We start from the raw sequence: 15,173 nt of genomic DNA on the forward strand, positions 1-15,173 counted from the left end.
CGACTCAAAACCTACATAGTTGAATCATATCTTTGAAGCTACTTCACAAAAATGCTATGGAAAAAATATCCTACTTATCAATTGAAAGAATATCCTACTTATTAGTTGATGAGATCAAGGAACTTTCCAATGAATGATTCCTAAGGAACAAAATTTGCTGAAGACCTTTCCTTTTATACACTTCCTTATGTAATATGAAGCTTCATTTATGATTTTCAATCCTTTTGTATATACAATTGAAAAAATATTTCAACAAATGTACAATGTCTGAACCTCTGAAGAAGTTACTCGTGTATATACGTCTCTATTTTATATAAAATATTAATTCAATGCTAACAATTTTAAAAAACCCTTGAATTTGACATCTCTTCAATTTTTCTTTTCTAATAAAACTTATTGGCGTACCCCTTGCACCTCTTTCTGGTGCAAGTGCTAGTTGTATTTTTCTCTACCAAAAATAATATGGTCCAATGACTGAATGAAAAATGTGATTTAGAAAATAATAAAAAATTAAAAAAATATAAACATTTGAAATTTCTTTTAATCTTTTAAATTCTATCAATTGATTAGTGAATTAAATTGAAAACTTGAATTGATTCCAATACTTTCTCGGAAAGAGAGGAACTAACGGCTGGACACAAATGCTAATACGCCTATAAGAATCTATATGAATAAATAGAAATACGAATTAAAAGAGAGCCCATTCTGATAAGAAAAGACTAAATAAATATATGTACAACATTATATGAAGTGAGCTGTCGAAAATGCCACTTTTCCAGCAACTCAGATATGAAATCTGGAAGTATAAAGACAGAAATATTAAACAGAATTTATAGTTTCATCTGCGATAAACTTTCTTCGACTATCGCAAGCTTCGACGAAATGGATACTTTTTTGGACGATTTCCGACGTGGAGTCTTGGGCATTTCTGTTTTCTGTGCAGACCTATACCAGACAAACCCAGGATCCTGCTTCCATCGCCTTGGTAGAACTGTTGTCGCAGAGCTGGAGCAAGATAGCCATCAGATAAGCAGATGGAAATAAATAGAACAAATATGATCAGTGATTTCATATTACTTTGTCATTTCTTATGGTAATAAAGACTAAGCTACAGGAATAACATCTTTTAATTTCAGCAATCATTTATTTCAAGGGTTAACATATAAATCATTATTAAGCACACGTAATAAAGGGAAAAAAATTATGTCTTAGGTCTGAATAAGCAAGAATAACACAACGGGATTGAAATTAAATCTGTTACAACAGTGAATTATTAAATAATTGTTGATTATTTAATAGTCTAAATCATGCTATATACTGAACTTCAATTATTTAATAAATACAATCAAATGCGCATCTAATACTAAGTAGACAATGTTTGGTATCCTATATTCAAAATTGAAGTGAACTTGACATTGTTTAAGTATCAGCAGCTATTCTCTGAGAAATTATTGCTGCAAACAGTTTTATTTCTTCAATAGACACAATCCTTAAAAACATTTAAACTAAAATAATAAAGAAATTTTAAAGTTCCATTGACAGAGCAGGGTTGAACAGGAAAATAGTACATACTTGTCCAAAAGCTTTTCTTTGCATCGCTCAATATACCCTGGTGTGTATGTTGAGAAAATACTTTCCAAGCGTTGCTTGAGGCCAGGGAGTTCTTGAAGGGTAAGAATATTCCATATTTTTAATACTTGGAATACTTCATCTTCTCGTTCAACATCAGTTGTACACACTAAATGTGTTCCTGCGGTTGCATATACATTTATAAGACTTTTCTTTGAAGAACCAGCATGCTTCCCTGTTTCTCGCCAACCATTAGCCAATTTGAGTATTGTGTTGGTTATTTGCTGTCGCACTTTTACACCCTTCAGTTTTGTAAATGAATCTTTAAACTCGTCACTGAATGTAACCTGATAAAATCAGATGAAGAAATTAATTCGGGCAGAATGCACAGGTTCAAGTAAGACACTTCCGATAATTAGTCCCCAAGTCGTTTAAACGATAAATGGAGAAAACAATTCATCATACGTGAAAGTTTGAACCACAGGAAAGGATAGCAGTAAAATCATGCAATTAATTTATTGGTAGAATTTGAATTAAACAGTGCCTTTAATGGATTCATGAGTGAGGAACAAATTTAAACTAAGTTATCCTTATTAGATAGGTGGTATGTGTAACTGCTGCAATTTGTCATTTTTCTTGAAAGAGAATGTTTGCAAGGGCTTGTGATATTGGGATTAAACCTGTGATCTGAAAGAGATTTTTCTTTCAAAAGGGTATTCGTGGATGGAGGGTAGTAATAAATATTATTGTAGAATCTAATTGAAGAAACAAATGTTTTAAATATGAATATCACCTGAAAATTATCAAATATTCGACTGGGGAAAATATCCTATTTTAATATTTTTAGAGCAATAAAACTCAATGCCTTGACGATGAGGATCATGAGAGACTATCAAAGGCGACTTTTACAAGCAATAAGTTTTGTTGCACCAATTTTATAAACTGCATCGAGAACCCAATATTTCAAACAATTGTTTGCCAACACAAGTTTTCACTTGATGAAATAAGAAAAATAAATAAAACCAAGGCGTGAATAGGTGTCAAGGGAGAAAACAGATATGAATAAAAGCACCACAAAAATAATAATCCCATCTACAGTGAATAAAGGGATCAGATCCTCAGAAGCACGGCCATGGGGGAGCATAAAGGTGGGTCAATTGAGAGTCAGAAGGCTAAAAGTGTGAGGGACACCAAGTACACCAAGTAACACCATGAGGGCATCCACGTAAGGGCATAGGAAGACAAGATTCAATTTACAAAACTCCATTGGCATATATAAGCGGATGAAACAATATAGTGGACAAATTCATCAAGGATGGGAATTAAAAGGATTCGGAGATTGATTGGTGATCGGGCAAAGGTGGAATTTGTGGGAAGAACAAAGGATAGTATTATGCATTTCTCCGATTTGACACATATGGAGATAGTTTATGATTTTACACAAATGAGATAAAGGGATATTGATATAGATTCAGTGGGAGTCTTAACACTTCTTTGAAGGTGACATTGGATGAGCAGTTACGAAGATTGATATTCAGAGGGAGTCTAAAAGTCTATGTGTGTGACTACATGGTTTTAATGGGCCTGCCCCCTGTGTACATCACGAGGAAGTGAGGATTTCCAAATGATTATCACTTTTATTTGTAGAAGTTATTGAAGGTGACAATCTTACAATGACTTAAATCTCTATTATGATGGATATCTTACGATGTCTATGAATATCATCATAGATTATACTTTGCATAGTGGATGTTCATATGGTAAGCATTATGAGAATGCTTATGCACATACCTTATGAACATTTTGAGTACATGGTGAATTTTATGCAAATTGATGTTTAGGAGGCCATTACACAGAGTACTTAGTGAATATCAAATGAGTTGACATTCAGGAAGCCATTGCTCAAAGAGTACACAGTGAATGTCAAATGAGTTGACATTCAGGAGACTATCTTTATATTACATTGAGGTCATATTGTTAAGGAAAATGAGATTAGAGGTAGAACTTTATTCAGTGGTTATATTCAGATAATGATAAGTTTGATTGCTCTAAATCTGATATTTATCACAGTAGGTTTATATTCAAATAGATCAAGATGATTCTTAATATCTTACTTGCTTTAAAATCTTTCAAGTAATAATACTGAAGCTTTTCTTCTTTTAATTGCAGGTGAATCTATGTTAGCAGATCTTAGGTAATAGCATGTGTTGATTGATGTTTTTCCAAGCGAGCATGCTACTTGAACATATAAAGATTGGATGGTTGTGTCTCATGTATAGACATGACTCTACAAGCCCTTTGGGCTCGTAGGGTCATGTCTCTATATGAGACAACCCTTAGCTATTGGTTATGATTTGTTTCTCTTACTCACTGATTATAATTCACATTTAGCGTCTAGCAATATACAATACCATGTCTCAATGAAACCCGATCATAATCGGTGTCTGCTAGATTATAATCTCTAGCAATATACAATACCATGTCTCAATGAAACCCGATCATAATCGGTGTCTGCTAGATTATAATCTCTGATCGCTGTCAGTAATATAACATGAATCAATGGCTCATGATGACAGGAACAATGGAATCATGTTCATGTGATATAATCACAGTGAGGTCGCTGAATCCAGATCGAATCAGTTTAACATATAGATATATAGCCAACTTAGATGCTCTCTGTGGATATACATGTGTATACATTTATATATATATGTGTATACATATGTGTATATATATATATATATATATATAAGTACATATATGTGTGTGTGTGTGTATACATATATGCATAATATATACATATTTGTATATATATAGAAGTATTTGAAGTTCCTTCTGAGCAATAATCAGATAGAAGATATCCGACAGACACTATAAATTCAAAAATCTCTCTTAGCGAGAGAGGATATGGCTATCTCACAAACTGATGCTCTAGATTTCATCAGTCTAATATTCAAATTCTCATTAACATAATTTCTGATATCTGGCACATTCCAGGACAGTAACTGGGTAGAGTCTCTTAGATGCTTGATCTTGATCTTAAGGTAACATAGAAATATAATCTCCGGCTCACCCTGGGACTAAGGTAGTCTATCATGATTCTTTACATTGTCACGAACTTTGGCACAGTATAGGACAATATGTCCCTTACTATGACAATGGATCAAGAACTTAATAGAAAACACAGCACAAGTAGTATCATGACTTCCGACTCATATAGGGGACAACAACAGTAGTCAATCATGATACTTTTGTTATCATACTATCCGACACATTCTGGGACAACAATTTCATAAAGTCTATGACAACAGGTCAATCTATTGTTAAGGTTGTCACCTTACAATAGAGACCTAGCATCTCGTGACAGGTCGTTACCTTTCATTAACAAACCACATGTGCACAATAGTAACTCTTTAAACAACAATAAAAGTTTTATAGATATATATATATATATATAGTCCCTTACTATGACAATGGATCAAGAACTTAATAGAAAACACAGCACAAGTAGTATCATGACTTCCGACTCATATAGGGGACAACAACAGTAGTCAATCATGATACTTTTGTTATCATACTATCCGACAACTTCTGGGACAACAATTTCATAAAGTCTATGACAATAGGTCAATCTATTGTTAAGGTTGTCACCTTACAATAGAGACCTAGCATCTCGTGACAGGTCGTTACCTTTCATTAACAAACCACGTGTACAATAGTAACTCTTTAAACAACAATAAAAGTTTTATATATATATATATATATATATATATATATATAACACAAAACTGAGAAATTATCTGAGGAGTTACAATTATAGTTTTGTCCTACCAACTTTTCCTCTGAAGTATTCAACTTTAAACTTAGCAACAGGTTTGGTGAATATGTTAGCAGATTGCTCTTCAGTACTGATGTATTCTAACTTAATGACACTTCTATCTACCATATCTCTGATGTAGTGGACAGTTATCTCTATATGCTTTGATCTATTATGGAAGACTAGATTTGCTGAGAGTTTGATACAACTGTAATTATCACAATGTATAACTGTAGGTTTTAGAGGCTTCCCAAATAGCCCAACCAACAACTTCCTTAATCATATTGCTTCTCTTGCTCCCATGGATACTGCTATGTATTCTGCTTCGGTGGAAATTAGAGCAACGAAATATTACTTCTTACTAAACTAAGATATCATTGCAAATCCAAGACTGAAGCAACATTTTGTAGTGCTCTTCCGATCAATAGAACATTTGGCCCAATCAGAATCTGAATATCCATGAAGTTGTAACTCAACTTTGTCATATTTTAGACCAAGTCCAATAGTGCCTTGCAAGTACCTCAAACTATGCTTTGCTGCCATGAGATGAATCTTCCTAGGTTCACACATAAATTGACATAGTGCACTTGTAGCGTAACAAATATCAAGATGAGTGTTCACTAAGTACATCAAGGATCCAATTATCCATCTATAGTATGTAGGATCAATGGTCTCTGACTTATGTGCCTTAGTTTTGAGTTTATGAAAATTTGTCTCCATAAGAGTGGATAACAGTTTGCAGTCCATCATGCCAAATTTGTTGAATATGTCAATTGTAAACTTTCCTTGGTTTAGGAAAACATATTCTTCCATTGGTTTTCCTTCTAATCCTAAGAAGTCCATCTCAAATTCATATATGAGGTCTTGCTTACATTTAACAATTAGTTGGTCTTCACCTGTTATTAGAAGATCATCAACATAGAGAACCAGTATTAGCATATCTCCCTCTAGTTTCTTGAAGTATATGTTAGGATCTGCCTCATTTATAGAATACCCTAATTTGATGAGGTAGCAGTCTATTCTCTCATACTACTCCCTAGGAGCTTGTTTGAAACCATAGAGAGCTTTCTTCAATTCGTAGACATGTGACTCTTTGTTGTGGATAGCAAACTTTTCCAGTTGTTCCAGGTATACTTCTTCATTAATGATTCCATTTGGGAATGTGGTCTTAACATCCATATGATGTACCTTCCAACCTTTGGATGCAGCTATTGCAAGTATGGTTTTGAGAGATGTGTAAGGAGCAAAAGTTTAATCATAATCGATTCCTTCCTTTTGTGAAAATCCTTTGGCCACAAATCTGGCTTTTTGTTTTTCAATACTGCCATCGGGTGCTTGTTTGATTTTGAATAACCATCTTGAGGAGACAACAGATTTGTCTTTGGGCCTTGGCACAATATCCTAAACATTATTTTTTAATAGAGACTGATATTCCTCCATCATGGCATCTTTCTAGGCTTGGGATTTTAGAGCTTCTTGAACTTTAGAAGGTTCTAATTTAGTAGATTCATTTAGGTGAGCAACATAACATGAATGGTTTTTAGTCTTCTTGGTTTCTCTAAGCATTTCATCAAGGGCCACATTGTTTTCTTCAAATATTTTCTTGCCCATAATGGTCTTTTCTTATTGAGTGGATTTGGATTATCGGTAGTATTAGGTGTAGTGGGTCCATTATCTTCTATACCACTCTCCCTCTCAATCATAGAAATTTCATCATTCTCAGGAATGTTATCATCATTATGTTCTTCTATATCTTTAGAAGTTTTGTATGAAATATCTTCATCAAACTTGACATCTCTACTGATTTCAATTGTCCTTGATCTTGGCACATATACTCAGTAGGCTTTGGAAGAATCACTATATCCAACGAATATGCCTTTCTTTCCCGAGGGCTTAGTTCTTTTCTCCTTAGGAATATGGATATATACAGGACAACCAAAGATTCGTAAACGACTTAGATCAATTTTTTTTGCTGTGAAGACTTCTTCAAGGGTTATGTTTTCTAGAATTGCATAAGGGCATCTGTTTTGAATATATACAACAGTATTAGATGCTTTAGCCTAGAATGTTGTATGCAGATTTTGATTGTGCATCATTTCCTTAGTTTCTTCAATGATAGTTCTATTTTTTCTTTCTGCTACTCCATTCTGTTGAGGATTATAGGGTATAGGATACTCCCTCTTAATCCCAACAGATATACAAAATTCTTTAAAGTTCTCAGAGATATATTCTCCTCCATTATTAGATCTTAAAATTTTGATCTTCTTACCAATTTGATTTTCAACTAAGGCTTTGAATTCTTTAAATTTTGATAGAACCTCATTTGATTCTTTTAGTTTGAGGAAATCAAAGTAATAAGAATCGGAATCGGATCGAAATCGGCAAGGCCGAATCAAATCGTGAATCGGCCATGAATCGGAATCGAATCGGCCATGAATCGGAAAATTTAAAAAACCCTTGAAATTTAGTGAGTAACTTATTTCATAAACCCTTTATCGCTGATTCGATTCACCGATTCACAAAAAATCGTTTGGCTTGAATCGAATCGCCAAATCGCGTGAATCGCATGAATCGCCGTGATTCTTGGAACTATGGAGGAAATATATCTAGGTTTTCCTAGAATAGTCATCCACAAAGATGATGTAGTATGAGTATCCTCCTAATGAAGGTACTGACATGGGTCCACATAGATTAGTATGAATGAGTTCAAGGATACTCTTAGATTGATGTTCACTGGGATTTTCCTAATGCACACCCTTTACATATCCCTTCATGTTCATGTTTAAGGTTAGATAAGCCTTTTACAAATTTCTCAATAGAGGGCAAGGCTTGAAAATTTAGATGTCCTAGCCTTCTATGCCAAATCTCATTTGTCTTTCCAATTTCATGGGTCAAGGCTAGATTCGTAGAATTACAATGTTTGTATAAGCTACCTTCTCTAATTCCAATAGAAATTGCATTTTTAATGTTTGAATTTTTATGCCAACATAGGACTTTATTTTCTTGAAAGGATACCCTATACCCTTGATTTGCAAGGCCGGATATAGAGATAATATTTCTCTTGATTCCCAGAACAAATAGGACATTTTTCAATTGGAAGTTAACTCTAGCACTTAGTTGTACTGAACAGCTCCCAATTCCTTTCACAGGGTCAGTGGAGTTGTCACCTATCATCACTTGTTTGGTTGAAAATTCTTCAAGAGTCCCAAATTTATCTTTGTATCCGGTTATATGACTAGAGGCTCTACTGTCGACTATCCAGGTGTTTTTATTGGTATTTAACTCACTCGATAAGGCAAGGTAGTATAGTGAATATTTTTCATCCTTGGTTTCTACTTCCTTGACTTCAGCCATGTTGATAGGATTTTTCTTCCTTTATGGGCAATACATGTGAGTGTGTCCAAATTTGTCACATTTATAACATTGGACTTCTGACAGATCTCTTTCCTTATAGTTTTTCTTTCTTCTCTTCCTTTTGAATTTTCCCTTCTTATTGCTTGATTTTGCATATAATGCTTGAATCTCGTCCTCCTTGAAACCCTCTCGAGATTAGTCGAGACTCTTCTTAAGTACAGTCATTTTTGAGTTGATCAAATTTGGGTATAGAGGGATGACTAATGCATTGAATAAATGATTCCCATGATATTGGTAGTCCTCTAAGGGCTATAAGAGATAATTCCACATCGTCAACATTGTTTCCAGTGGTAGCGAGTTGATCTCTTAATTCAAAGATTTTGGAGAAGTATGATGAGATTGTATCTCCTTTGTCCATCTTGATATTTAGGAGTTGTTTTAATGCGAGCAATCTGCTTGAATTGTTTATCTCAGATGTGTCTTGAATAGTTTTGAACACATCACATGCTGATGTTAGTTTTTCTATTGATGGAAGAATAAGATCTTCAACTTCATCAATGATAATTTTCTCAGCCTTATGATTCCGTCTATAAATGACTCCAATTCAAGTTCTTGAAGTATTGTTATGATTCGAATTTTCTATAAAACAAAGTTGTTAGGATTAAACCACAAACAGAAATAACAATTACATGCAAATATAAACAATATCAAAAAATAATAAATCACACAGAAGAGAACACAAGACACCAAGATTTAATGTGGTTCACCCAATCTTGGGGCTACGTCCACCAAACAGCAAGTCCAATATTATTACGATCCAGTGATTACAACTTGATTATAAACTGTAATCTCTTACAACTCAATACCACTGCAAGAAGCAATTTTGGCATCACACATTATGAAAGATACCTAACCCTAAGCCCTTTCATACAAATATTTTTGCCGCTTTAGGGTTATAATTCATTACAACATGGCGGCCCAAAATTCCCGATAAAATAGGGCCCAAAGAATTATGAAGTTTGTACAGTACTTCCCTAATCAGTCACCACAAACTAACAAAAGTTAGAGGCACCTTCCAATCTATCCTCAACTCTGATATTGTTTACCATGATTGATATGATGAATAGATAGAATTTCGGTGATTTTGAATCAGTCATAGTCAGTTTTAATGCTTGTTCTGCCAACTAGGCTCTAATACCATGTTAAGGAAAATGAGATCAGAGGTAGAACTTTATTCAGTGGGTATATGCAGATAATGATAAGTTTGACTTCTCTAAATCTGATATTTATCACAGCAGGGTTATATATAAATAGATCAAGATGATTCTTAATATCTTACTTGCATTTAAATCTTTCAAGTAATAATGCTGAAGCTTCTCTTCTTTTATTGCAGGTGAATCTCTGTTAGCAGATCGCTGGTAATAACATGTGTTGATTGATGTTTTTCCAAGCGATTATGCTACTTGAATATATAGAGATTGGATGGTTGTGTCTCATGTAGAGACATATGAGACAACCCTTAACTATTGATTATGATTTATTTCTCTTAATCACTGATTATAACTCACATTCGGCGTCTAGCAAAATACATTACCATGTCTCAATGAAGCCCGATCATAATCCATGTCTGCCAGATTATAATCTCTGATAGCAGTCAGTAATATAACATGATTAAATGGCTTACGATGGCAGGAACAATGGAATCATGTTCATGTGATATAAATTTATAATCACAGTGAGGTCGCTGAATATTCACAGATGTTGAATCCAGATTGAATCAGTTTAACATATAGATATATAGCCAACTTAGATGCTCTTTGTAGATATACATGTGTGTGTGTGTAAGTACACACACACACAAACACACACACACATATATACATATATGTATATAAATAGAAGTATCTGAAGTTCCTTCTGAGCAATAATCGGATAGAAGATATCCGACAGATGCTATAAATTCAACACATATATGGTCATGTGTTTATCCTCCCTAGCTAAGAGGGAGTGTTGATGTTTGGTAGCTTTGGTGGGATAAACAATGAAACTAAAGTGCAGAAACATATATATGTATATATACATATAAAACATATGAGATATAATATAATTAAATAATCATTGTTATTATATTAATTAGACCATGATGGATAGTCTCTTCATTAATATAAATAAGAGTGATATCACTGCCATTGGAAAATATATAAACAACAAGGCAATGCTAATAAATTTGTTGCAATCATCCTCCTTTAACACCCTTTAATGAGCATTTAATGATAATTTAAAAGTGGCTGCCTAATTCAAGGGAATAACTAATGTTTTTTTATGAATGTCAACTTATAATAAAGGCAAATTCCTTTAAGTTATTTGAATCTTGTTGAAGAAGCTCCATGGTTTGATCTCTTATGAGGAATTATAAAAAGCTAAAGCTAGAAATTGAACCAATCATGAATTGATGTTTTTGCCTTTGAAATTGAGAAGCATTTAGTACAAGTCAAGGTTTCAGCAAATTGGGCTTGGAACAAATTTCTTCTTTGTTTTTTAGCAATAAGAGATGGTGAAATACACATTGATTCTTGAAGATGACTATTGCTTAATCCAGAGGTCATGCTTGAGATTAAATGTTTAGTATATAGAAGAGTTTGAATTATCTCCAGAGGTTTTAAATGCAGAATTCTCTATAGGTGGCTAGCAGTAATATATAACAGCTTTTTGACAGAGATTTGTGGAGGTTTTTGAGGCAACGGATCCATTTTTACAGCTCATGTGAGCCAACTAGACCCTGTAAATAATTCCCAGGTCCAAGTCTATATCATTTTTGGTTCACAATCCCCTCTATATTGGATGATCAATGGTATTGATGCATAGGGTGATGATCTGGAACAAAATTGATGTATTTTCATGGGCTCCGTCTGCATAACAGGTTCCAATAATTGCTGCTGAGTTCATTTCTTGATTTCAATAATTACTCATGTATGCAATATGATAATTTATTCAATACATTGTAATAGTTTATCAAGAGGTTGAGAGAAATTCTTAGCTGCAAGTTACAAGAAGTTTCTGAATTTATTTCATGCAAGCTCCATTGTTATTGTTTATTATTTCAAAGAATCAAAAAGCATATAGTTCAAGAGAAAATAGAAAACATTGCAAATACAATCCAAAACTAAGATAGGCACAAGGTTGGATGGTGGTTGAACCAGCAGGGTTCATCTCATAACCAGAACACCTCCTTGAAAAACAAGTCAGCCACTTGGGCTACTGTGTAGGTGGCTGCAATAGCAAAGAAATGTGTAAAATTTGTCAATCTATCAACCGCCACATATATGTCATCCTTACCTTGTACAGTAGGCATTCCTAAAATGAAGTCCATTTATATAATCTCCCATTTTTATCTGTAATTGGTCAAGGCCGAAGAAAACCAATTGGAAATGTGTGCTCATTCTTATTCTGCTAGCATACTGAACATTTTGTAACATACTTTTGGAATTCATCCTTAAGTCTTTTCCATGTGAACCTATCCTGGGTCTGCATGTATGTCTTGAAGAATCCCGGGTGAACAGCCAATGTAGTATCATGGAATGTCCTCAAAATCACTTCTTTGAACTGAGAATAAGACACTAAATAGATTCTATCCTTATAAAATATGAGACCACCAATCACTATATCCTATCATCTTGAATTGTGCCCTCAATCAAGCTTGCTGCCCTGCTTGCTGCCCTTGAATCCTTAGCATATTCTGCACCAATTTACTCATTTCAGCCCATTGATATCTCCATTAAAGAGCATATAGGTGGCCTGCTTGAGAGTGCATCTGCCTCTACATTTTTCTGTCCTTTGACATATTTAATGTCTGTCATAGACCTGAAATATAGTGATCCATTTTTGCCGCCGTTGAGGTATACTTAATTATCTTATAATCCATTTTGATAAAAAAAACTGCCTTCAACCAAATAAGACTTGACTTTGGTTAATGCATGCACGATGTCCAACATCTTGTTGTGAGGTTTTCACACCATCTCCCCAAAACTTTGGGGACCCCATTTTTCGGGCAAGCCTTGGCAATTTTCATAGATTGTTGGGAATTTTTCGGTTGCCTTGGCAATTTTGGAGTTGTCCAAAGGTTTTTGAAGCAATTCTTTTTACACCTTGGACGCCTTCGGGCCAGGGAGGGGTTTGGTTTGTTTTCACCCGGTGCGAAACTTGGTTTTTTTCCGGAACATGTAATTTTATCCTTAGGCCAAACAGAATTCAACAACATTTTTTCAATGGTTAAAACGATATCTGGCAGGATAAAATTGCAAATTTTGGACTTAGATGATTTTTTTTTGAAAATTTGAAATATTTGTATAAGCTTGAGCATTTTCAAAATGAAATTTTTTTATTTCGTTATTTTGGAAAATTTTGAATTTTTTTTTTTTTGGTGAAAAGGAAACTTTCTTTTGATAGTGAAATTGAAATTGGAGTTTGAATTTCGACTACCAGGAAAAGGATTTATTTTGTTTAAAAATTGAAATTGTATTACAAAATTGAAATTGGATTAAATTGCAAAATCTCATTAATTTGGTTAATATTTAGCCTAGAGGATTTTAGAAATGTTAAAGGAAATTGGTAATTTGGAATTGAAAATTGATTTTGGCTTGCTAGATTCAATTTTAATGATATTTTAATTGCCAAAATGTTGTTAAATAATTTTTTTTTGACAACTCCTAGGTTTACCGTGTTTCTATTTTGCAATTTCTAATCAAAACTGGCAATTAAATGGGCCGATTTCAGTATAAGGCTAAGTAATTTTAATGTTGCATTTAAATCTGAGCCATTCATTAAAGGACTAATTTAATTTTGTTTTCCCTACAAGCAAGTTGGCCCACTTGGAGAGGCAAAAAGTTTGGTATAAGAGGGCTTCCCCTCTTCTTATTTCCTCATTCCTTTTTTCCTCCTCCTCCTTGGATGTGCAGTTTTCTTCTAAGGGAGGCAAATTTCCATCTTGGGCAATTTTTGGGGCAGATTTTCCATTTCTTGGTGGCATTTTTCCCCTCCTTTGCTTGGGCGATTTCTGCCCTAAGGCGATTTGGAGGAGTAGATCTGATTTTTTGCAAGTTGGGCGATTTCTGTCCTAGGTCGAATTTGAGAGGGAAAGCCTAATTTTTCCGAGATTGGCAACAATTTTTGAAGTCTGATTTTTCCTCCAAGGGCTGTGATTTTCTTCTTCAACTATGGCGATTTTATTTGGTAAAGAGGCAAAGCAATTTAAGGTCTGATATTTTTTGCATTTGAAGGCGAGTTTGGGAAGTCTAAATTCTGATATAGGGCAGATTTTGTAAGCAATTCATTTGCTAGGGCATCATTATTTGCAAGGAGGATTGAAATTTCTGAGATTTGATCTGAATTTGAAGAGGCCCGATTATTGGTAGAAGGCAGATTTAAGGTAAGATTCTCATTCATTTTTAGAGGTGAAGATTGATTTTAAAGGCAAAGTTTATTCCTTGTTCTTGCTTGGTTAGTTTCCCTTATCTTCTTCTTGCACTTTTCATCCACCACTTCATCATTTCCATTGATAGGCTGAAGTTGCGAGATATAAGTGTAGATTTCATGTTAGGACACTTGGAGAGGCAGAAATACGCTAGACCACCCTAGGATTGAAGTTGGGGGATATAAGTGTAGTCCATCCTAAGATAACGAAGAGGTAGAAATAAGTGGTAGTTCCATCCCTAGGAAAGAAGTTTGGAGATTGATAAGTGTAGAGATAGGATTTGGAGAGGCAGAAATAAACTAGATTCCATCGATAGAAAGAAGGTTGGAGATTGATAAGTGTAGTCTATATCATTTAGAATAAAGAGGCAGAAATAAGTGTTTAGGATGGTAGATGTTAATGCAAGTAAGAACCCAAAGGGAACGAATATCGAAAAAGACAAGGAAGACATGATGCCTAAGACCACCTTCTTCTTGAAAGTGAGGCAAATAAGTGATACCAATATCAGCACAATGAACATGGTATAGTTGAAGGATAGATTGAAGGAAAGACGATCCCCCATGGCATAGAAGATCTACAAGAGCGAAATTGTATACGTGGCAGCTTTCCCTCCTACCTTGTCTTGTCCGGAATTGGTAATGGAGTGTGCATCCCGATTTGATATTGTGACCAAGTCCATCATTTTTGATAAAGGGAAGAGAGTGTTGGCTAACATTAGTGAACAAGTGGTCGAAGAAGTATTTAATATTCCCTAGCGTAGAGGCATGACAGTGGTAACGATGGATTAGGCGGCCAAGTTATTTCAGGATAACCGGGAGCCCTACTTCATTCATTTAAAGAAAAATTGTTTATACAAAGGCAAAAAAGGAGTCACCAAGTCATCGAAGTGCACCAAGTCGAATTTCAAACCGGAGTATGGCGATCTTATGATGCTTCTCAACCGAATCATGGGCATGGCTCAAG

The 15,173-nt window shown here is 34.4% G+C and overlaps 1 protein-coding gene and 1 long non-coding RNA gene across 3 annotated transcripts in view; one reads left to right on the plus strand and one right to left on the minus strand.

The window, feature by feature from the left end:
- Positions 1–703: 703 nt before the first annotated feature.
- LOC149545892 (helicase SEN1-like) overlaps positions 704–15,173 on the minus strand; it is an 87,694-nt gene continuing 73,224 nt past the window's right edge. For both annotated transcript variants that reach the window (XM_089790870.1, XM_089790871.1), the window contains 2 exons: positions 1,573–1,916; positions 704–1,005 (listed from right to left, as the gene is read on the minus strand). In XM_089790870.1, the coding sequence (XP_089646996.1) occupies positions 831–1,005; positions 1,573–1,916 (519 nt within the window). In that variant the 3' untranslated portion in view covers positions 704–830. The remainder of the gene's footprint in view (positions 1,006–1,572; positions 1,917–15,173) is intronic.
- On the plus strand, positions 962–10,326 carry LOC149545893 (uncharacterized). The gene is made up of 2 exons (XR_016353625.1): positions 962–1,093; positions 10,134–10,326. It is a non-coding gene; the product is annotated as an uncharacterized LOC149545893 (long non-coding RNA).

The sequence above is a fragment of the Cupressus sempervirens genome, chromosome 7 (assembly GCF_028749045.1).
Source record: "Cupressus sempervirens isolate cs-2001-9-10 chromosome 7, ASM2874904v1, whole genome shotgun sequence".
Classification (NCBI taxonomy): domain Eukaryota; kingdom Viridiplantae; phylum Streptophyta; class Pinopsida; order Cupressales; family Cupressaceae; genus Cupressus; species Cupressus sempervirens.